The sequence below is a fragment of the Gavia stellata genome, chromosome 10, assembly GCF_030936135.1.
Source record: "Gavia stellata isolate bGavSte3 chromosome 10, bGavSte3.hap2, whole genome shotgun sequence".
NCBI lineage: Eukaryota > Metazoa > Chordata > Aves > Gaviiformes > Gaviidae > Gavia > Gavia stellata.
Window position 1 is genome coordinate 17,406,805 of NC_082603.1, and position 24,782 is coordinate 17,431,586.

The window sequence follows — 24,782 nt, forward strand, 5'->3', positions numbered from 1 at the left end:
TAAAACACCATGCACAAGTTTAAGCAATTGTAACCCAAAATATCCCAACCTAAAACAATCTAACAATGTTCAGATTAAAAAATTTAAGTTTCAGATCAGATTTTAAAAGATAAGTCTTTATCACAAGAGCTGTAATGATAACAGTCACATGTTAAGGCTAAACCGGTTTTGTTTTTAGAAACATATTTAAAGACACGTTTCTCTTGTGGCTCTGCATTATGAACTGTACTTACAGATGACAGTGCAGTGAACATAATGTTCAGTCCTACAGTCAGGATGCAGTTGCTCCTTCCCACTCCACAAGATACTGCACCTTTCCATCAAGTGTCACCCGACGAGCCAAAACACGGTATTTTTCCCCACAAGCTATTCTACCTGCTGCACCAAAATAACTAGTAATTGAGTTCTTTAGATGATTGAGCTGTAACTCCTGATCTGCTAAGTTGTTAAGTATTTCTGTATTGAGTTCATCATACTGGTAATCTTCCTTGCTCTCATCATCTTTTACAATTTCTGAATTTTGAGTCTGGAGTGCTTTTCGTGGAAAGCGACCTCTTCTTCTCAAATGTGGTATTGCAGCAGGCCAAGTTCTTCCTGTACGAGTCCTTTTTCTCGAGTCAGATAAGCTATTAAAAAAACCACCAGCATTAACGCCAAGGAACTTATTCAAAATGCATGCTTTATCATCAGTTATTTTCATGCAACTCATAAGTTTTGTTCTATTTTTCACTGATAAAAATACTTGTTGCCTATAGATAGATGACTATAAATATAGCATTTGCAAAATAAAGGTTGTTTACATAAGGAAAATTGTACTAATTTAACAAAATGTCAGAAAGGTTAGCTAAATTATATTAACTTATACCTAGATATGTTAAGACTATTATTTTGATACAGCTTAATCCCCCTCTTAAGCAAGATAAAAAACTGTCTTCAGAGAAGTCTGCACCAAAAAGGCAGAAATACAAAACAGTGACTTAAGTCCTTAGGTAACAATTTTAGAAGTCAAAGTTAAACATGAGCTTTTGAAGACAGACTATTTGTAGCAGCAATGCACACAAAAATGACTCATGAAAGCACTTGATAGCGTGAACCAGAGAGAGGAGTCAAAATAAGTAGATTGAGGACCCATGTATCTCAATAAAAGAGAAATTTATGTTTGCTGAACTTGAAAGAGGGAAAAGTTCAAGTAACAATTTATTTGCAGAAACACTGATTGTAGTTAATAGTTTATTTATGAAAACTGCGCCAAAAACTTCTCATGCTCTATTGACTGTAGAAAATCACAGCATACTTAGTATTCTTTAACATGAACACACAAACCTACAAAAACAAAAGCTGCTAAAATTAATTCAGGGTACACATCAGCTCTTTTGTGGCCTTTATTAGAAAACTAAGCTCAGGAAGGGTTTATGGAGTAATTTACATTTACTGAGAAGAATCAACTACATATTTTACATTAAAGGACAATAGTTAGTGAGCACAGAAAACCTCATCCTGTGTGTTGTAAGCAGAACTAATAAAGACTAGTTTTCTTTCTGTCCTACTTCTCTAGATTTCCACGTGCAATTTATAGCTCTACTCTGAGTCTCAGTTGCTCATTACTCCAAATTCCAGTGAATTATCACACGCCCGATGTTATACCCCTTTGCAATATCGTCACTTCTCTATTTATTCTCCCACCAGTTTTGCAATACCCTTACCTCTATTTCACATCTACTACAGCTGCTTCATAACATAGGTCAACCTCCTACCTATTTTCTACCTTTGTTTTGCCAAAGCTTCAACTAAAAACAAACAAAAAAAAAACACAACAAAACAACACTGGTAATGACTAGGCTGCAGATAATTAGAAAATTGTCTGCCTTTCTGTAAGCATGAGTTGCTGGTGTGGACCTCTCTCATCCAAGCATCTACATTCATAAATCTTGTCAGACTTAAATTTCTTTGGAACTACCTGGCTCAGATTTCATGAAAGTTAGCTAAAAGGTTCAGACATGACTGAAAGTACAACAGAACCTCAGGTTTTAAAGAAAACAGACTTCAAACATTATATGTCATGCTTTGGCAAGATATCTCTTGTAGGATCCCTGCAACTTCTGTTTATTAAGGGTGGAGTATTGCTGAACCAATTGTTTCCTGTCCCCCCTTTCCAGAAAATTTCATTAAAATAAATATATTGCAAATCTTAATCTCTATAGCAAATAGAGTAATTGAATAATTACCTATAATGTCTGGAAATGCTAGATGAGGTAGTTTCTTTCATACTGGCAGCACCTGTAGATTCCACATCTGAGGTATTGGATGAATGTGCAGTTCCATCAGATTTCCTGATATGCAAGACAACAGGATTGCCATGTAATGAAAATAATCTTGTATTAAAAACTGAGCTGACATTTCAGAAGCAAACAGATAAATGACATGGTATTATAATGCTTTACAGGGCTTGTTTGGTTTTTAATTTTTTTTTTTTTTTTTAATTTACCCAACAGTGCAGGGTAATTCCAAGGCTGGGTTCTCTATCACTGGAACTGGTTCATTATCCTAAGAAAGTAAAAAAAAAAAAAAAGTACTTCAAATTAAGTTAATTAAGTTTTAAATTGCTGTATCAGTTTTGTTTGAGGGTTAATGGGAGACTACAATGATTCAGATTAACTGGTTATGTTTTTCTTCAAAAATGATAATCTAGTTAGAGGGAAAAGGAGGGGGAGAAAATATCCAAAACCTTACCAGAGGAGACGACTCTGGAGTTTTGTGAATCATTTTTCTTGTATAGGGACCAGGTGGACGACCTACTGATTTTTTTTTTCCCTTTCTTTCTATACCATTACTTAATTCCCTGGAAGAAAATTTACATTTTGTTCTGTATTATTGAAGATAATTTTCATTGAATACAGGTTTTCCTTTGGCAATGAAAATGTGATTAGATGTCTATTGCTAAAACAATGCGCTAAATGGGTTATGCTGGTAAATCAAAATTGTCAGGTAAAGCTGCATATTTTTGCCTCTAGAAAAACATAAACAGATACAAGACCCTTCTAGTGACATTACTCATTCCCTAATGTTGAAGAGAAATGAACAAGAGTTAAATCTTGTTTATTCATATGATCACACTTGGTAAAAAAGATGGCACATTTACTAATACAAGTTACAATTTCACATCATACTTCCTATTTAGAATTCTAGTTAGATTATTGCGTAAGAGCTCCAGAAAGGCAAGAGATGTTGTTTCCCAAATGGCAGCAAAGTTGGGATATTTTCTGTTGTTCTTACTGCTAAATTTCATGTTAGGTTTTTTTTTTAGAAGGTTCCTAATAGAAAGCTAATTAAGTTCTTTCAAAGACTCGTTCTCACAAATAGTCCCCTTTTACAGTTATTTAAAAAATACATTACACAATGAAAAGGCTTTTTTGTAGGCACCAAAAATACACCCGAAGTAGCCCCAGTTGACCACAACATTGCTAGAATAACTGTGTTATTTTACCTCACATCAGGGATTGGTTTAGATGATTTTCTGCCTTTAATTTTGAACTCATGAGAAGTTCCTTCTGGTTCTTTCTCAGCCTTTAAAGCAGCATTTGGTGGCACAGGAGGAACACGAATTCTCAAGCCAAACAAATGCTTCTTTTTCTTTATTTCTTTTCCAGACATAAACCTAGATGATTTTAAATTAATTGTTAAAATTCTGACCCAAGGGAAAGCAACTTCTAAAATAACAGTGTACATGCAAAACAAAACTATGCAAATTAGAATATTAATTCTAAGGCTATTTTATTCCCCTCTTTCCCCTAACGCAATACTCACTCTCAAATACAGAATGTGAAGTCGGAAGAAGATGGAAGTTAAACCAAATTTTTTCTCATGAACTGGGTTCCACTCAAATAGTTATGTGAAGTTACAGTTTGAAACAGAAACAGTATTTAAAATTTAAATGTTATCTGCAGCCGAAGTGATTACCAGACAGACTGAGCAAAGGAGACTGAAGACTGTAATCTACATCAGATTAAATAGGCAAACAACATTTAAAACAAAAAGCACCAATAACTTACATGGTCTTGTAATCATTTAATGCCTCCAGTACATGCTCATATCTTTCAGATTTTGGTGTATCTGCCAGCTGTGAAGTATTAAGAAATCATTTAACCTGTCAAAGTCTTTAGTAATAGAAAGATTCTAGTTACTTTGAGTTACTGTAACTACACATTTGGATGTGAAGTACATTTACGAAGTATTAGCTGTGGAAACTACCTAACCCCAAAGGATATTGATTATTATCCCATATAGTCTGTGATTTACATCCACAGAATTCATGCCAGGATCAAGCCCAGGCCAAAGAATTTGAGTTTCACTTATAATAAGTGCAAGACAAATATTTCGAAGAATTTTAGTATATGCAAAGAACACCATAATAGCTTGCCCTCCCAAGACTGCTAACAAGAATTCTTTTGTGGCATTAGGTACTCCCAAATTAACTGGGATTGCAAGCAGAAGATAATTATATTGACACAAGAACTTATTTGATTGGTGATCATTTTAACCAAAATCCTGCCACAGGACCTAATTCCCATTTTTGCCAACATTACTCAACATGATACAAAAAAATGGAAGAGGCCCAGAAAAGTTAGAGTTAAAAGTAGTAGTAAATACGTTTTCATGTCCCTTTTTCTAACACCCAGTCTAGTCTAACCTCCCTTCTTGCATCAAAGCCTGAGGTGGCTAGTCCCTATCAAGCTACCAAAACATGGAATCTTCTTTCTGAAAAACTGTATACTTATGAATTACAGAGACATAAAGCAGGATAAGTATGGTGGTGACTATAAAGTGGACACAACATTTATGTAATAGAATTTAAAATAATCTTATTTTTACATTTAGACAGCTATTTTTAAATTCCAGTAAAGCTACCATATTTCCAGTTGCCATGCCAAAGTGTTCCAGAACTTACATCCAATTGGCTCTGCAGCAAATTTATCTTTAATTATAGAGCTGACAAACAAAGTTTCACCATTAGTATGAACACTACAGAGCAGAATGTACAACATTTGCAGCTCAAAAAAAACCAAACACCTTCGAATACTTTCTAAAGAATACAATTCTGACCAAATAGGAAAGATGCATATTTAATTCTTTAAGTATTTCTAACAGCTAAATAAATAAGTATACTCATGAAAACCAACCTTTTAACACAATTTTGGGCAGGATTCACAGTTGGCCTACCTGACTACCAAATTTAAGGGAGGTATTAAACTGATTTTAGTCAAAGAAAGTAACAACTGTTTGTACAGATCTTTACCATGTGCATTCAGTACAATCCATTGTTATCCAGAGGTATTGCAACTCTGCAGCACTTAACTATAGAAAACTGCCATATATTTATTGCATCCTAAATAACAACATGCTAAAAATTACTGGCTTAGGAGGTCTGATAACTCCACCATTTACTCCTATCTTATCTATAGCTAAAAAAACTTCTCCTCTTTTTCAATTATAAGCTGCTAGAGAAAGAAACCAAAAAGTGTCATTTCTAACAGTGGCAAGCTAAGAATATTACAAAACCACTAAAACCATTATATTGTAGATGTTATTTTTTCTGTGACTAATTTATGTTTAATAAAGAAACCAGATTATCCAAAGAAGTATAACACATTTGCCTCAAATTTTTCAAGACACAATTTTTCCCAATTTAGTGAGAGACATTTAGAATCTTTTCAAAATGAAGTCTTGAAAATTTCCTCAAGATTTCCTCAACACAGCTTTTATGCAATAATATTGATTGAAGAAATGAAAGTACCACTTAAACAGGTGAGTTTCCTTATTTTGGAACTCCCCTCTAATTCCTCCCCCTTAGTTATGTGTTTTTCACATAGATTGAGCATGGATAGATTGAAAGCAGAAAGGGGGAAGAGCAGCACAATGAGGACTGTAGCCTTTCAACTTCTTCAAAGTGGCACGTGTGCTCCAAGTCAGTGGCAGCTAGATAGCTCCACCCTCCTCACCCACACCACAGCTGCTCTGACCGGCCATTCTGACATGAAATTATGTTAAATCTAAAGAAAATTATATCATGTGAAACAAACAAACACTAATTTCTTCTACACTTCCCTCAATACTAAGAGAAACGAAAGTAAAAATTAAACACTGCTTACGTATTTGTTAAACTGCATAGTAAGACAGCCAGACCATTTCATTCTATCGAAAAGATGGTGCGAGAATTACATTTGTGCAGCCTTTTTTTAATTAAAGCTTAAGACTTGATATGACAGAATTATTGATTTGACATATCTTAGCTAAGAGACACCATACATCCCGAAGTAAACCAGATGTCTGTTCATGACACTAATTGTAATTTTTAGTAACACTTGAGTGTTTGCTTGTCTTTCTAACAAGCTATTGACACTCATAGTCTAAACATATGTATTTTAACCTATTTTCCATTATTTATTAAAAATAGTTACTCATTTAAACCAAGAACATACATTTGATTCTCAAATTGTGTCTGACAGTAAAAAAGGATTATAGATGTATGAATGTATTGAAAAGTATAGAAGTAGGATGTACTCATGATAAGAAAATTTCAAACCAGTTATATGTCACCCATATTAAAAACTTCAAAACCCTAAACAATTTTCATGCGCAGAAAAAGCGCATACTCTACTAGCAGTAGGCCAATTTGAATTTAGACATAAATTTTGCATCCAACCTTACATTCAGAAACAAATATCTACACTGCTCCTCTTAGTCAAATATGAAGTCAGTCAGCTTGGGGAAGGGTATTGCCTTTAATACTAAGATAACTGCCCAGTAAATCAAATAGCTGGAAAAGTAACTAGTATAGTAATGAATAAAACCAAGATGCCTTGACAAGTAGCACAATCACACTGGAAAAGGATCAAAACAATCTTTGGATCTGGACATGAACTGATCACGCCCATGTTTGGAAAAGGGAGGAAAGAGAAAGTGTTTGTGTACAATAATTTGTTATGTGTTACACCTTAGAGACTTTGAAGATGTCTTCATATGCAATATACTCCGCATTCAGTTCTACATTTAGATTTGCTGGTCTATGCACATGAAAATATCAAAGAACCATGAGACAATTATAAAATGAAATAAAAGAAAAATACATATATGCAACAGAATAAGTAGTTGAGTATAAATAATTAAAGTTGCCATGCAAATAATAAAATAATAGTTACATGACCGCTTGAGAAGTTTTACAGCTCAGAAAAACATACACAACTCAAGAAGCATTCTATTTCTGCAAGGAAATTAAAGACTGTCTCTTCATTATTTGGGATTACCAGATTTTAAGGTAATAAAGGATTTAACATCCAGAATAAAACAGTTCATAGGTCGCTAACTTTCAGGACATATGTATGCACTGTGAGGAAAACCAAGAAAGAGTATTCCAATTACTTACCTCACCAGGATGTAATCTATCCCAGTTTTCATTAATGTAGGCCATGAGTTCAAGCTCTGAATCAAAGTATTTCTTCTTATGAATAACACTTAGGTTGTAAAGGCATAGATGTGCTATATCTACCCTAGAATTCAGAAATATTTGAATAAAGAACAGAAGAAAGTATTTTTCTTCAATTGCTTTTCTTTTAAATAATTTAGTAGAAAAGATATTAGCACGATATAGTTAGAGGAACATAAAACACTCAATCCAGGGAACAATATAATGACATCTCCTGTCATTTCTCTTCAAGTGATTCCTTTTGCTCTGGATGTTACTTTCATCTGTGCCTCATCTCACTGTTATGATGTTCTTTTAAAACCAAAAAATGGTCTAATCCATGGGACATTTAAGTAAGTCTGAATTCATACTTAGATGTACCAATTCCGGATTCATGCAAGTATTTTGGTGAATTAACATTTAAGAAGGTAATTTCCACAACATATATCCACTAAATCGGATATAATTTCCAATATGAGTTAGTTCAAATATTTCAAACTGCAACTAACCATTAAGTCTCATCAAGGAAACTTATAAAATGCGTGAAGATGTGTACTCTAGTACTCACTACATTTGGCTTATCTAATGACAGGATCGTAAACCTGCAAAAGAGATTTTTTTCAGATATCTTAATCTTCACATGCACAGCAAGTGAGCAGCTGCTTGGTACTTTTCCTGAACAATACCTTGAATACCATGTTCAGTTTTGGGCCACTCACTACAAGAAGGACATTGAGGTGCTGGAGTGTGTCCAGAGAAGGGCAACGAAGCTAGTGAAGGGTCTGGAGCACGTGTCTTATGAGGAGCAGTGAGAGAGCTAGCTGTTTAGCCTGGAGAAGAGGAGGCTCAGGGGAGACCTTATCGCTCTCTACAAGTACCTGAAAGGAGGTTGTAGAGAGGTGGGTGCTGGTCTCTTCTCCCAAGTGATAGGCAAGAGGAAATGGCCTCAAGTCGCGGCAGGGGAAGTTTAGACTGGATATTAGGAAAAATTTCTTCACGGAAAGGGTTGTCAGGCATTGGAATGGGCTGCCCAGGGAGGTGGTTGAGTCACCATCCCTGGAGGTATTTAAAAGACATGTGGATGAGGCGCCTAGGGACATGGTTTAGTGGTGGACTTGGCAGCGTTAGGTTTACAGCTGGACTTAATGATCTTAAAGGTCTTTTCCAAGCAAAACAATTCTATGATTCTATGAATAAATCCCAAGAGCACACAACTGCGATATACCTCTACATTTAAGAATAAAATTTGAAGGAAAAGTTGTCTGTGTTCATACAAACAGTAAGAACAACTCAGGAAACAACTCAAGACAGCAAGTGGATTTCCTCTTTTGCAAGGAGAATCAAAATATCAAAAAAGAAAAGCAGAGCGTGTATTTAACTCACCCCTTTTTTTTTTATTTCATACTTACCATCTCAAGGGTAAACGTTTGAGGTATTCTGGTCCAGAACTGCAAACTGAGCAAATGAACGTATAAAACCTAAAAATATATACATATGTATATGTACATGTGTCTGAGTGATGGATGTCTGTACACACACACACACACTCTTAATGTTTTAACACCCTAGTTATGAAAAAATGAAAATTAAGCAGGCTAGAAACCCAGCCATATGATATTTGAGACTCCCTTTGTCCTCCACCTTCCTTTATCATCTTCTACAATCTGTGCTGGTACCTACCAGACACAAGGTACTTCCTCCATTTTATCCTGGTACCACTGTTTCATATTCCCCAAGAAAGTCCCTCAACTTATGACTATATTAGTGAAGATGCTCTGTAATGTGCCCCTCCATTCTCTCAAATGCAGAAACCTGTGCACCAGTGTAACCATAAATTTGAAGGACCCATGCACTCCTGGGTCCTAACTCAGTTCCTTCACACAAACATTCCAGCACAACCAACAGCTAAAAGAAAGTATAATAGATAATGAATGAGATACTCCTTGATTCCCTCTTCCAGTTTTCTCTCTCATCTGCTCCAAATACCTCTTAAAATGAAAGCACAGACCAGTGCTCTTTTTCATTTCCTTTTGTCCCAACACATCACACATGAACAGAGGATGTACAGAGTTCCCTGCAGTCTAGCTATCATTCCAGCTTTCTCCAATTCCCTATACTATTAGTACAGGGAACTACTACTGCACACACACACTGACAGCCTACCTTGAAGCATGGTGCCTGTTGCATACAAGAGATTAGTCATCTACACAATGTGAACTTGAAAGCCCTTATCTAACTTACAGGCCTGCTAAAGTGGTCTGCTTTAAAGCTTCCAACCTCCCAGTAGCCAGCACCTACAGTACAACAGACTTCCAAACAAAGTGAAGTCAGTAACAGTTTGAATTTAACTATCCATTGGTTACTTGTCCACCACCCTCCACCCCACCCTCCTTCATTAAACTGAGATCAGGAACTGCATTTTCCTGGCACCCGAACACATGCTGTATTTTTGCATGATCTTCTACATAAAACTCACCCTGTTTTTGGAAAATACTGTTGTATTACAGATGCCTTAATACAAGCTCATACGTGAGATTCCCTCCACATTTTAAATTAAGACAACCATAAAGTACAGCTTAAATTTCTTACCTGTCACCAAAAAGCATTGGCTTTTGGAGGCACTGCACGCAAGCCTCATGAAACCACTGCTTACATTTGCAGCACTGCAACATCTTTAGATACCAACTTCACCAACAGAAAGAAAACAAGATATGTTAAAAAAGCTACTGAAAATTGTTCTTCATTACATTTAATTCAAATAGCAAGGGATCTTCTGATCCAAACTAATTTTCACAGTTTATAAAACAAAGTCATCTGTAGGGATACTTCAGTAACAATGAGTTCCATAATGAATCATTACTGGAAAAGAATGACTAAGAATAAAGATAAAGTCTAGTAAAAGGATGAATTAAGTTATTAAATGAAGAAAATAAAAATTTAATTTCCTCTGACAACCACCTTTTAATTCTTGATAATAAGAATTCAGTAACTCTATATAAGCTCCTTCTCACATACCGGATTAGCGTCCTTGTTATTTTCCAAAGCCCAGTACAGCCACATTAAGTCACGAACATTTGTTCTGAGGATTCAGCTACTTGAATCCTCAAAATTAACCTCATAGTTTACACTTTTTTCTTTTCCTTTCTCAGGTTCTCCCTTGAGAAAAGGAACCATGCAAAATTGAAGGTGGTATTTGTCCAAATATGCAAATTCTCAAACCAGAGCTCTGTCCTGTGAGTATAAACTCAAAAGCTTCACTCCTCTGTGGGACTCTTGCCTTGCCTTGACTTCAAGTCTTCTATGCTATTTTATTCATTCACTCATCCATGCAGACACCAGACTATTTCTCTCTACCTGCTTAACAAGTCCTCTTCTTGCCTTTCTTGTAAGGATGAACCAGCAGAGGACTCCGTGATGTCATAAGAGGAAATAAGTCTTTCCCCCACCAATAATAGCAATCCAGGGTATGATGTTTTGGTAGAATCAGACAGCTGTCTATTTCAACAAAGTTTAATAAGCTAATCTCTAGATACCTTTATATTTGTGACTAATGACAGAGTTAACATCAGAGGAAACACTGCCTAGAATTGCAATAAGATCGAACAACTCCAATCTCAACACATGAACAGTAGCAATGCAAAAAATATATTCTTGCTTGTTGCGGAATGGACTGTGGATGCTATGTGATGGTCACCTAACAAAATTAAAACAAACCAAAAGATCTGATGGGAAAAGCCATTAATAATGTATTTCCCATGAGACATTTTAATATATATATAATTCAGAATTCCACTTAGCATCGAGTTTAATACCTACACACAATAGAAACTAACAAGTTTACAAGTAGAAGTCTACAGGATCAGGGCCAAAGTTTGCAGCTGCATTACAGCTAAAAGTTCTTCTATATTATTTGTTTACTTACTCTCCAGGTCCTCCACAATAGCAGTAACACTGCTGGACATTGGTCTTATGACCTGCATCCCACTCAAGGTCTGTTGCATTATATGGTAATGTTTGTTTCATGACTTGCAGTGCTTTGGCATTTGGTCCTTTCTTAAGCGCACCACCCCTCTGGGCCAAAACAAATACATTAGTTTACAAAATCAATAATATATTTCTGAAACTTTCAAATCCTTTAATTTGAAAGTTTAAAAAATTTGTGTATAATCAAATAAAATACTTTTGCCTGTATTTACGTTTTAACACTAGCACATTTGTTTAAAAATAAATTGAAAACCAACTGTCACGTATTTCTAAAATAAATATTAATTCCCAAGACTTAAGACTTCCATTCAGATCAAAGTTAAGAAAAAAGAAATCACTAAAAAAATGCACTTTTTTGTTTCAACTTAAAAAACAAAGCATGCATGCAATATGGGGTGTATTGAGAACTGTTTTTTCTAGAAACACACCTTTGTTGTTGTTGCAAAAACGCACTGTCGACAGAGCCATTTATCATCTGAATCAATCACGCTGGAATCAATATTTGGTGTGTGACACAGCTGATGATAACCTGTATAAAAAAATGATCAACCAAACTGTTATTAAAATGGCAAAAGAAGCTTACACAGAATTAACTATATATGATTTTAATGCTACTATAAGGCATATCCATCATTGAGTGCCAAAAATCTGATCAAGAAGAATGGTAAGACATTCAAAATAGTCTTTTAAATTTTCTTAGTGGACAAAAAAAAACTTCACTTACAGAACAGTTGTTAGTCACTTTAACATGGATTATCATTATTCACTGAGCTGTTAATAGCCACTAAGGGCTATAAAATAAGATCAGTTGAGTAGTCAGTCATAGCCAGGCAAATGTCCTCCTTCATGAAACAAATCAGAACATCTTTTATAATGCAGTAAACAAAAAAATCTAGTTACCTTGCCCACATTTATCACATATAACCATTTCATTCGGTGCTTCTGAATACTCTTCCTGACATATTGTACAGACCATCTCCCCACTTTCAGTGGCTCCTAGACAAAGATTAAGTGGGATTTTTTTCAGATTACATTTGCAGTTGGAATGGTTACAACACGTATGGCTTTTTTGTAATTTCAGTTACAGATCCATGCATTGTAGAAACATATGGTTACAGAGCCTAACTTCCTAACAAAAACAAATTCAGGCATTTTGTACAGACTGTATATGTTACAAATATTTATATCACTTACCATAGGCTATCAGATATTTATAGGCTATATATCGCCCATTTACTATGCAGTCCATGGTTCCTTAATATCAACAATAAAATTAAATAACTGAATAAGAAATGTAAATGCACGTTAAAAATACGTATAAACAAATCCTAATCTGGACAACTGATAGATATGTTTTGTATATACATTAGTTTGCACTTCTTTTCATGTAAATATAAGCATAATTTGGTGCATATCTTTTTAACAGATCTACCCGAGTTGCTTTAATATTAACTTCAACACTCTTAGGAAATATGTTATTACTTCTTATATATATCTGCAAGCGTACAAAAGCTTGCAGCAACAGTAGAGGTAAGAAAAAGAAATGTTAGCTGGCAGACCGGAAACAAAACTATGTCTTGCTCCAATTTTACCATGTATCTATGTAAAAATCTGGATTAAAATATAAGTTACTTAATCTACGTGTTATCACACTCATGCAGTTATGATAAATTAATCAAAGATCATAAACTAGTACTATACAGAAGCAGAACAGCAGTATTTTAAAAGCTTCTCAGAAACAAAGCAGTTGATTTTTGCTATTATGACTATAAAGCTTCTCCTATTAGTAGATAAAGTGTTTAGTTTAAACATCAAATACCAGCAAGAGCCAGATCAGATTTCTACTGCCTTTATATGATGAGGAAATTTTAACTGATTTTCAGAAGAAATTGTCACCGAAATTCTCATCCATGCTTCATTAGCATTAGATTATCAAAATACTAGCTACTCCCCAAATATCTGAAGAATCAAAGCTAATATACAACAGATGTCTCACTTGATAATTGCACATTTCTTTATATCACATGAATACTCCAAAATCTGTAATAGTTTCCTATGTGCAACTGTTACGGTGTTACTTTTAAACGTGAAAACTCCATTCAAACCTAGGATTTTCCAGTCTTTGGTTTCTTTCCACGTCATGTTGTTTCAACTGAAAACAATAGGAGGACATAAACTCAGTCTAAATTAGGGCCTGGAGTTTTCTGTTAAGATGGAGTATTATACTCTATCCCCATCCAAATAAACTCAAATGTAATTTTTTTTTTCAGAAGTGTTCTCCCCTCCCTGCACATAATTATGTGAAAACAAAAAAAAAACCCACCACACACAAAAAAGTAACTGCAATGATAAAGAGTTGTTTGAAAAGAATTATGTTGGGTGGTTTTGGTTGTTTTTTTTTTCCAATTTGCCTAATTCATGATCCTGGGTCACATTAAACTATATCACTCTTTAGGATACAAGATTATAATGCAGTAATTTATTTTTACAGATATAGTAATCTAAACAAATAAAATACCAAACAATGACTACTTCACTGAAGTTCTTGCCTGTTTGTATGTCCTTCCAGAGAACCCAGGATTTGGAACTATCTTCAAATATAATGAAGCAGTTCTGTTTCAGTTTGTTTATCTATAAAACAAAAATACAGTGGAAGCCATGAGTAAAAGGACTCCACAGAAGAATGTATTTACTACTAAGTGAGACAATAATACTATAATATTTAACCAACATATGATACAGGAAGACTCCAGTGAAGTTAAAAAATTGTTTACCTTTTTGATAGTTCCAAGATAAAACAAGCCATCTGACCATCTAGCTAGGACATCCTGACCTTCTTCAAATTTACACAGTGGCTTTTTGGCTTTCTGTCCATCACGTAATGACAGCTTGGTCAGAGATGCTGAGGTCTTATGGTTTCGACGTAAAGGAGACCGCTTATGGACCAGTGAATTACCCACCGCTGTAGAGTCTCTAAAGAAAAGTAAGAAAGAGAAAAGGTAGTCAGAATTAGGTTAAAGTAAGAAACCATCTATTTTAATTATTAATTGTTTCACAGCTAGAACTCATTTAGCTAACTCCAGAACTTCTGGTTCTGGAGTTCTAAAAGCCTGGTCATGTTTTCTGACTTTACACACCTTTAGTAGCAGTCCCTCGCTACTGTAAGAGTCTACAAAATTTGAAAGAGACTAGTCTATATAAAGAAAAATCTTCAATGAAATCAGCTAATGTAAATGAGAATGGGGATACACAAACTTTCCAGCTCAGAGACTCTTCATAAGTCACCAGAAGCATCAAAGAATGCATCAAAAACATTCTATACAGGATTTCTTACGTAAAACATTAGTCACTCAGGCTTGCTCTAGAATTCCGCTAAGCCATTTCTAACTACATTACCTTGGTAGGGAGATTAGTACTCAACAATTAACATGGCACTCAATCAAAAAAAAACGGGGATTGGGGGGTGATAAAAAGAATGAAACCAGGTTGAGCACTACGCTAACTCAAGGTCTATACTAACCCAGGTACCTCCAACACAGCATCATGCTTTGCCACTAAGCACAGCTGTAGAGGTTCCCAGCACAGGAATAATTTCTACATGTTAAATTTATAATGTAAAATAAGTTTTCCTCTCTCTTAGAATAAGAGAGGAAAAGAATAACAAAAGAAAAACAAAAGATCTTGCAACGTTTCTTCACACACTAAACTCAAAATTATAAATTACTTGAGTCAAGAATCATTTTTCCTCATGCAATTCCACAATATATAGCCTATTTATATTAAGTATATTTAAGTGTGAATATGCTTTTATGTCAGACTAGCTACAATCCAAGTAAAGAAATAAATTATAGAAAATTAGCAAATAGGACCAGATAATGCACAAAGAAGAATCTTCATAAGTAATAGGCAGAATTTGACACTATAAAACAAAGCTGCCGTTCCTATACCCAAATATATTTTCTTTTTAGAAACTAAACATATGTATAACTGACACAAAGACAAGGAAAGATCTGGGAGTTAAACAGGAGAGAGTCAACTGAAAGAGCAAAGTTTGACCTTGCTCAACATTGCTTAGGTACATTATCAGCACCAGAAACATTTGAATTAATCACAAGGCACCAACAGAACCAGTAAATAAGGCAGTATCCTATACAGTTTGATGAGAATTACTATTCAGATGTTAGAGAAATTACTCTGAAGTTTCAAGAGAAGGGAATCCCTTCTCTCCGAAAAGTTTACTATTTACATTCAATATGAAAATAAAAACTAGAATTATAATGGCTTAAAACATCAAAAATATGCAAAAATGCAAAGTTAATATTCTAGAGAGCAATTAACAATTTTTTTGTACCAAGCAGTTAAACCAAGAAGGTTAGACACAAGAAAATCAGACAGCTGTTTTAAGCGTATTTATAATCAATGTGACATAACCATAAGGGCAGCCATGATGGGCCAGACAAGTGTTCCACCTAGCCCAATAACTCTGGCATCCTCAGGTACAACTGGGTCACCAGTTTAAGTCCTGCCTGATCCCAAATACAAAAATAATCAGATAGGTGACTAGGGAAGACCAGAGGAACAGACAAAAACTTAGAATAGCACTCCTCTCCCAAATATCCTCTAGGTATCTTACAGGCTGTGGATCCAACGATATCAAGCAGTAATGTCTATTTTTTTTTTTAGTCCTTAATGGAATTTTCTTCTGCAAGTTTTCCTACATGTTTTGTTGAACCTGTAAAGCAGCACTTATGGCTTGTTTCACAGCTGGCACCTTGTCACTTCATTTGACACCCTTCATCATTGCATCAGAAAACTAAACTGTCATTTTCCATCTTTTCCCTTGATGCCCCAGTAATGATGTTTGGACCCACCCAGCCATACTTCCCAGATAAAAAATCCTACCTACAAATTCTGCTGCTTCTCATGTGAAAGCTGCTTCAAGGTTACCACTGCTTTTCCCCAGTTCTACTCTAACCTCTGATAAATGGGAAAGTATGCATGCAGCATTCAAAATAAGTTTACAATAACGGGGTAATAGCATGGCAGCCCAGGCCATTTTTTATTCCTTGTTCCTTTCTAATAACAACATTTGTAGCCTTTACCCCCCACACTGCAATCAGGCATTAAGTTAGAAGTTTCAAACAATGATTAGAAACTGCAGGTTCTCATTCTAACTGCTCCCAGACTATTGTTTCTCTTCCCACTGTGTACTACTTCTGTTTGCACCAGATTTCATTTGCCACTTCATTCTTCAGTCACTCAGTAGCTTGAAGTCCTTCTACACTTTCTACATTATTCTGAATAGCCTCATACCCTTAAAATATTTCATCATTTAAACTTGCCATCTTTTGTACATCACTGCAAGATTTTGGCCCTTATCTCATACAGTAGCTTAAATTTTTGCAAGGGCCTCTGAAGCTGGGCCCCAGCCCTGAACACTTGTTGCAGCCACATTCTACTCTCTCCTTTGTAACTGTACAACCACTTACACACCCAAGTACCAAACAAGCTCAAAACCAAACATACCTAAAGTCAGCCAGTCAAGAGAGGAAAAAAAGGTTTTACCTTCATCAGTTCCCCAAACTTTTTTGATTGCACACACATCCAACTTAGCACAAAGCAAGCAATGTTCAAAGGCTAGGCAAGGCTTGATCAAAACAGCCTAGAAATAGTCATGAAACTATAACCTGGTCTCAGCCAATATTTCTTTTCTTGGAAAAGACTACTCATTACAAAGTATTGAAGTATTTAGATACTTCAAATTACATCTATGAACTTGATTTAGCATATTAAATGGGTCAATAAGTTGCTGTGTGTAGTCAGAAGCACCAAAGCAAATACACTAGTGCACCTTGAAACAGTTCAAGTGTTTTGACAGGACTACTCCCTTCTAGGGGTTCAAAGATTTTCTTCCCAGCTTTTTATCTGTTTTGATTTAAGAGACTAGAGAAAGCAGCTAAAAGGCAGAAATGTTGGCTCTTCTTTTCAAGTACTTGAAAGAAGGTCTGAAAGACCTTGTACAGAATAAGCAAAAAGACACAATCTATTCATTTATTATACATAATCTAGTACAGATTTTTATTTAAAGAAAATCAACAACTACTTTTGAGTTTTATATTAAAAAAGTCTTCAAAAGCATATGACATTATTTTAAGTACAGAAGTTAGCCCCATAACTCCATTCAAATTATAACAAAATGTGTTGTGCATCATTTTCTGGCACAAAGCACTTTAATGAGTCTATACATTGACTTATACAACAGCCTAAATTCACAATAGCTACTTCAGACACTGAAGGATCTTGACACACAGTAAAGGTCTGAGCCAATAAAGCAGACACTTCTCCATTGTCCACATTGCTCTCTTTGTGGGAGATAGCACTGCTGAAGTGATGACTAAACAGCTCATGAAGTAGCTCCTGCTGTGGCAGTTTATGGTTTATCTAACACATAGACTGAAAATAGGGTTAGTTATCACAATAGGCTGACACTTGGAGCTAGCTTAACAGTTGCTTTCCACATGGATAAGAAGTTCTTCTTCAGGGAAACATTCCCTCAATGTTTTTGATGGAGATTAAGTGGGAAGAGCTACTGTTTTAACAAGTTGACTTTAAGTAACTTACAGCTTGCTACTTAAAGTAAGTGTCTCTGAAGCGCCTTCTAGAAACACTGCACAAGAAATCACAAGAAATTCAGTGCAGACCAGCATAAAAACTACACGCCTAAAACATTAACAACTTTCTCATCTGTCCTGCCACAGCTCTCCCTGCAATAGTGGGGTACCAAAAAGTCACAGCAACCATTAAATTTTCTGTTGGAAGTGAAAATGCAAACTGAAGTTAACTTCTTGCTTGCCAATTTTGAAATTAAAGGTTCCACATTTTCCAGAAACTTGATTTCAAGGCTTCCCTAAAGTTAGCTCCATAGCACCTTCCTACCATACGATTTATAGTTACCAACAAAATTAGTAACCTTGAAGTAACAATCTCCCCACCACCCTAAAAACCTCTCCAAGAACTTCTCACTGCAAAATATCCAACAGATAAGCTTTTCTGAAAAACTTATCCAATATAAAAATCTACTTTATCTCATTTAACTTGCACAACTAAGCTACACTGCATGCCATACAGCATGTCCAGCCTACCTTGGCTTTACATCCTTTACTCAATATGTTGTGGCTGCATTCTTACTCAAGCACTTAAAATGAAAAAAAGACTTACGTGCCCATACAATCTTTCAGAAGTTAGTGGGGGAAGTCAGTAAAATGTGTCTGCATGTTGAAATATGCTTCAAAATAGAAGCGCACCTTCACCATTTCTTGAGAAGTTGATCTTCTGAAGCACTGAAAATGCTCATTGATTTTTCACCTCAGGGTCTAAATCATAACCATAGATATTCTCAGACAAGACAGGCAGAAGACCTTCTATTCATCTACTTAACGAATTACTTTATAATACGCTGCAACAGGAGGAGATAGCTGTCATCCTTTGTTAACAGGAATGGCAAACTCCCTCTGAAGGTAAGCTACCTAAATTGGTCTGATTTGTGAACCATGACAACTTACTACGCACAGCATTGTATTTATCAAAACCCAAACTAGATTTCTGTTAGTTTTGACTTGTTTGTAACTCTTTCTAACCTCTTTATTAGAGGTTAAAAAATTTCTATATTAATTTGGTGCCTCTGACTCCTGTATCTCCACAGCAATGCTATAGATGGAAGTGGATAAGTTAAGGAAAAACATGTGAAGAGACTGGAGGATTAAAAAGACTCTCCCTCTTGTTTCCAAGTGTCTTTTTCCTCAGCAGCACTGCCAGGTTAAGGTCATTCATACCCCTGTACTCCTTCAGTTGTAAAAACTGCTGTGAAACAACTGCTGTTAAGAAAAACTCCCTTGACAGAGTTACTTTTTCAGCCATCTCAGTTCACTGATTTGTTTCACAGAATAGTTTGTCAGCACAACAGAACAAATGCAAACAAGCAACTTAAGACAAAAACTCCCTCAACTGGCACTGCCAAACTGCATGACTGAACTGTAGACAGTTTCATTGACTGACAATCCATCCAATTTCAGGAAATTTCTTTCAGAAGGGCTGCATGATTCACAAATACTGCAACAGTAACAGGTGATAGCTACCTTATGAGTACATAAAGTTTTTGGAAGCCAATTTAAATATACTAAATTTTAACAACTAAGTGCCCAAAGCATATTAAGAGAAAAATTTTAATCCACAGAGACAACTCATAGAGGTGAAACCTACAGATAATTCATTTATTCCCCATAAATAAAAATCATACTGAAGGGAAGATGAGTTGAAAGCCCAGCAGATTTAGCAGAAGGGAATTCAGAGTAGAAATCCCACACACAGAGAGCATCCTACTAAGACAACCCACATAGGTTTAGGATCCATCTCAAAACTGGAAAATGTGGTATCACATGGGAGAGGAAGATCTAGTGAAAGAATTTATGATAACTAGAGATAATCAGTTTAAGTTCTCAAAGTGTGACATTACTGCTGATTAATCGCAATTGTTGTGTCTGAAGCTACAGACAAGCTACACTTTTATTAAACTTTAAAGAAAATTGAACTATGAAGAAAGGTTGTAAAATACCAGCAGTCTGTTTTGCTCTCCTTCAAACAGGACATAGAATCTGAGCATCTCACAGGGAATGGGAGAGAGGAGGGGGTTGTAGGTCTAGAAAGAGCTCAGAACACACAAAACTGAGGGCAGTTTCACACATGGCCTGTCTAATACAGCAGCTTGCTTCCCTCCCACCAGCTCTGGAATGACAAGCTGACTTCTCCATAAGCTTTCTATTCAGTTTTCTTCCCCTTAATCTATATTAATTTTCTGATATTTTAAACAAATTAAAGCACCTCACAAAAAGGTCTGGTGACTAGACAAGCCAGGTAAGCAGCAAGTGCTCACAGCCAGAAGGCAGCAGAAAAGGGAAGTGAATCTTTCCTGAGAGCCACAATCTTAGCTGGTTTACCCAGTACCACACAACCAAGCCCAAGCCATGCTTTCAACATAGCTGCTAACCTGTGACTGGGATCCAGTACCTCTGTTAGTATCTGGAGAGATGTTGGATCCCAGCCACATGTTTCTTCCTGTCTTCTCTGCCATTTATGAGATCTCATGCCAAATGTTATCTGTTCACTGTGTCAGCCATACCTCCATCCCCCAAATAAAAAGATTCTGCTGGGCCAAGACGACAGACTTAACAGGAACAGAACCAGAAGATTGAGGGGAAGTGATTATTTCCTTCTACACAGTACTTGTTAGACATTCTGTGAAAGACACCAAACTACGTGAGTTCAGTGGAGGGCCACCAAGACAGTCCGTGATTGGAGCACTTGCCCTATGAGAGGAGGCTGAGGGAACCAGGCTCATTCAGCCTGGAAAATAAAAGGCCTCAGGGAGGCCTAACAGCAGCCTTCCAGCTCCTATGAGAAGATTAAGGAGATAGAATTAGTCTCTTCACAGTAGTGCATGGCAGGAGGACAAGAGGCAACACGCATGTTGAAATAAGGGAGATTCTGATGGGTATGTGGGGGAAACGTTTTTGTTCATCCCGTCCTCTTCCCACCCTGCCACCCCATGAGGACAGTTCAGCAGTGGAACAGGGGCCCCAGGGTGGTTGTGTGGCCTCCATCACCAGAGGCTTTCAAGGGCTAACTGGATAAAGCCACCTGGTCTGGCCTCACGGCTGATGCTACACTGAGCAGGACTTGAGACTCCTGAGATCCCTTCTAACCTGAGTCATCTTTTGACCCTGGGAAGTATGACTGTCCTTAGTAAGATTGATTCATATTATTAAAAAGAGGTAGCCACCAGGGTAAGTGCATTCTCACGTCCGTAATACCACAATCGTTTGTGATTTTGGTTTTACTTGCTCATATTCTCCCTCAAGAAATAATAACTAACTAGAAGTGGTTTAATTCTATTTGAAATACAAAGTGAAAGTATTAGTCTTTAAAAGGTCGTCACAGAATAACATTTCCCTACATATTTAGTATGTGGGGAAATAGGGTAGGGCAGCCCTGTACTGTAAGAGCCATTTGTTTGGGATTGATCAGGTGTTTAGACACCAAGAGAAGAGGCAGAAGGCAGTATCAGGGAAAGAACAATCGTCTCAGGTCACAACACACCTTTCCAGATCAGATCTTCCCTTAATTGTATACTTTGCACCTCCTTGAACACAGGAACTGCCTTTTGGGTTTCTACAGTATCCAAATACAGGAGGCCCAGCAACATACCTAAGGGAGTATACTATGAGCATGCACCCAAACACTGAAAGAGGTAACAGATAACATGCTGATTTGCACTGGGAAGCAGCAGGAAAGAAAAAGGATTTCAGAGGTGATCAAAACCCCATGAAGATAAATTTCCTTCTTTAAGGCTAGTCTACAAGAACAGCAACCTTCATAAGGATTCCACAGAAAGAAATTAAAAATAAATCAATTTAAAACATAAAGTATTATTATCCTCCAAGATATTTAGTGAATGAAATATGTCCAGACTCATCAGGAATGCTCTCATCATTAGTTCTCTTCCTCTCAAAGAAAATTAAGCCTCTTGATTTCACTCCTCAGAGATCCTACCTTCTAAGAACAGACCATCAGCTTGAAATCTAGATTGTTCGAAGTATAAATTCAACTAGTTTCAGTGTTTCCAGTAACAGGTATCACCCTGCCCAAGGACCCTCCAGCAATACCTGTGGTTTTATAATTCTTCTCCTAGTGTTTTACTCAAAGACACACTTCCCCTCCATTTCCTGCAAGGAAGGCCTGTAAAGAGGGTGAAACCAACTCTGCAGCAAGCTCAGAGGTCAATCACATAAAAAGTACTATCAATTCACAAACAAAGAGAAGATTCCTATTGGCTTCTAGTCACACATGTTACTTCCCTCCACAAGCTTTCTCCTCCAAAACTAACATGAGGAGCACAAAATATGCTTTAAAACAATTTCAGGTGACTCTAGTACTATATTCATTCACATTTATCTCCAGTAAATACAGAAGACCACTCTCTACTAGGAAATGAACAGCAACTTATTCGTTACTGCTGCTCTTCTCATACACTTTACCTGATATCCTAATGCAGAGAAGGACAAATAGAACTGTATCCGAGGCCAGCCTTGATACTAACTACCAGCGCATGTGTCTTTTACCTGTTTTAAAAAAAATATATATACACACCTCAACAACTGGTAACTAGCCATATTAAGCCGACATTTGAGAAGCAACCTACAACTGATTTAAAAGTCCTCCCAGAGTAGAACAGACAAGTTGTTGAGAAGTCACATCTATATTTGACAAAGTAAGAGTTAACGTGGCTCTATACTGAGAGTATAATGTATCCACATTTCACCAGCTTGTGGCTCCTTGCAAAGATCCTTCTCGCTTTCACAACTTGATTACACACCTTCTTTCCTATTTTCAATCTTTGTTTTCCCCTATTCTCCTTCCACTAAAAAGCAATGAACCTATTAAATTGTATTGTAATACTATAAGAACTAAGCTTATTTTCTTCATTTAACCTCAAATGCTTTCAAATTAATTGTAATTTGAGTTCTCAAAAAAGGGATAAACATTAACTTGTTAACTTTTACCAACCTGATTACAGACAAAAAAAAAAACACCAAAAAAGAGGGAAACTACTTTCTTATTATCCTGTGCTTTTGACAGCATTGATCACTTTCCCTTACATTAAGTTAGAAGAAAATCATGCTATTATCCATTATTATGTTTGGCCTTTTAAAGTCATAAGCAGGGCCTAACTATCAGAAATTCAAGAAACAAGCATAATGCTACACTGCTTTCCTGGCAGGCCCTTTCATTTAATTACACAGGCCCTCTCCTTTAAATAGCACCCAGATACTTCATAGCTGGATGATAACCCCTAGTATTTCAACACTAATATCAGTGTCCAGAGCATCCAACACAGTACCATATTGTTCTCTTTGACTAACAAAAGTATCAAGCCGTTCTCCCCACAGAATTCAAACACCGAAGAAAAGAAAATGCATTATTGCACATCCTTTCAGCCAGCAACAGTTACCATGTTTTACTGGACTAAAAATGTAAGCTTCTAAGCACATTCAAATTGTCTAGATTGACAGAGACTAGGGTGAGGCGTTGCAAACAAAAAAAGAAACCAAAAACAAAGTTACCAGCGAACACCACCACCTCTTTTGTGCTGCTCTCTTCGCACTGGAGCAAATACAGCCTACTCGGACAATATCCTTAAACTGCAAGGTAAAAATACAGCTGGCGCAAGCCTAATCGCAACCTCACCGCTGCAGCACCTCCACGGACCCCGTTAGACGGTCTGCCTCCGCTCCCTTTGTTTTGGTCACTGAAGAGCACCACTGACCCCTTACTTGCTCGCCAGCGTCCGCCTCGGAGGGAGCTTCCTCCCCCTCCCCCAAAGGCCTCCGGGGCCCCCCGCGCAGGAGCGGGGCCCCTCGCACCCCCTCCCCGACGGGTGGCGCGGCCGCGGCGGGGGGGGGGGGGGTGGGGTGGGATGCGGCACCGGCGGCCCAAGCTGCGGGGCGCGCCCGCCCCCCCTCCCCGCGCAGCACACACACACCCCCCCCGCCCCGCGCGCGGCCCGGCCGCCCCTCCCTCCACCCCCCCGCCGCGGTCCGCCCCCCCCCCCCCCCTCACCTCATTCGGTCTCTCCAGTGGTGCCAACCGCCTCATACAGGGAAATCGGCGAGCTCAGGAGCCTCCCCTCGGCGCACCAGTGCGGCCGGGCCCTGGGTGCGCAAGCGGGACCCCCCCGGGCACGGACCCCGCGGCGTAACGGAGGAAAGGCGGCGGGGGAGGGGTCAGACCCGCTTCACAGACAGCCCGGCTCCACCGTAGCCCCTCGCCATTTTTGTTTCCCGCGGAGGAGAAGCTGGTGCATTCTGGGAGCACAAAGGGCCTCGGCCCCGCCCCGGCGGGCCCCGCCTGCGCCGACAGGCAGCTCCTGGGCCGGGGGCGGGGAGGAAGAGCGCCGCGGCGGAAGGACACAGGTGAAGCCGAACCTTTGCCGCTGGTGAACAAAGAGGGACTACTTTAGACGTGCTTGGCGACGGAGAGATCCCTGCCCGCCGCCCGGGACTCGTTGCGGCAGTGCCGAGGGGTGCGTGCTACCCCGCCGCCCGCCGCCTATTGTTCGCCGCCGCACCTGTGGGGAGCTGGTGCGGGCCAGAGCCCGGGCAACGCCGCCCGCCCCGCCGTACCCGCGACCCGGCGGCCCTGGGGGCCCCCCGCCCGGGCTTGGGGCCGCGGCGCAGCTCCCCGCATCGGTGGGGCTCGGCCCTGGTATCTATCCCTGTATCCCTGC

General features: G+C 37.9%; 1 protein-coding gene across 2 annotated transcripts; it reads right to left on the reverse strand.

Annotated features, from left to right (window-relative positions):
* Positions 1-12,439, reverse strand: MTF2 (metal response element binding transcription factor 2). 2 transcript variants are annotated; one of them, XM_009809320.2, is made up of 12 exons: positions 12,344-12,439; positions 11,872-11,972; positions 11,382-11,530; positions 10,049-10,144; positions 8,869-8,937; positions 7,421-7,544; positions 4,050-4,117; positions 3,485-3,655; positions 2,731-2,839; positions 2,486-2,544; positions 2,226-2,330; positions 1-626 (listed from the first exon to the last, which is right to left on the reverse strand). In XM_009809320.2, exons 1-12 carry the CDS (start codon positions 12,417-12,419, stop codon positions 272-274), a joined length of 1,482 nt encoding a protein of 493 aa, XP_009807622.1. In that variant the 5' UTR covers positions 12,420-12,439; the 3' UTR covers positions 1-271. The 2 variants fall into 2 exon arrangements, with proteins under 2 accessions (XP_009807622.1, XP_009807623.1); XM_009809321.2 differs by lacking the exon at positions 3,485-3,655.
* Positions 12,440-24,782: the final 12,343 nt, after the last annotated feature.

Excerpts from the sequence above, each read along its gene's own strand:
- MTF2 (XM_009809320.2), bottom strand. The coding sequence starts at position 12,419 with ATGGTCTGTACAATATGTCAGGAAGAGTATTCAGAAGCACCGAATGAA. Across the intron at positions 3,656-4,049 it reads TTAAATGATTACAAGACCAT|GTTTATGTCTGGAAAAGAAA; the intron begins GTAAGTTATTGG and ends AAAATCATCTAG. Across the intron at positions 2,840-3,484 it reads AAACCAATCCCTGATGTGAG|GGAATTAAGTAATGGTATAG; the intron begins GTAAAATAACAC and ends ATTTTCTTCCAG.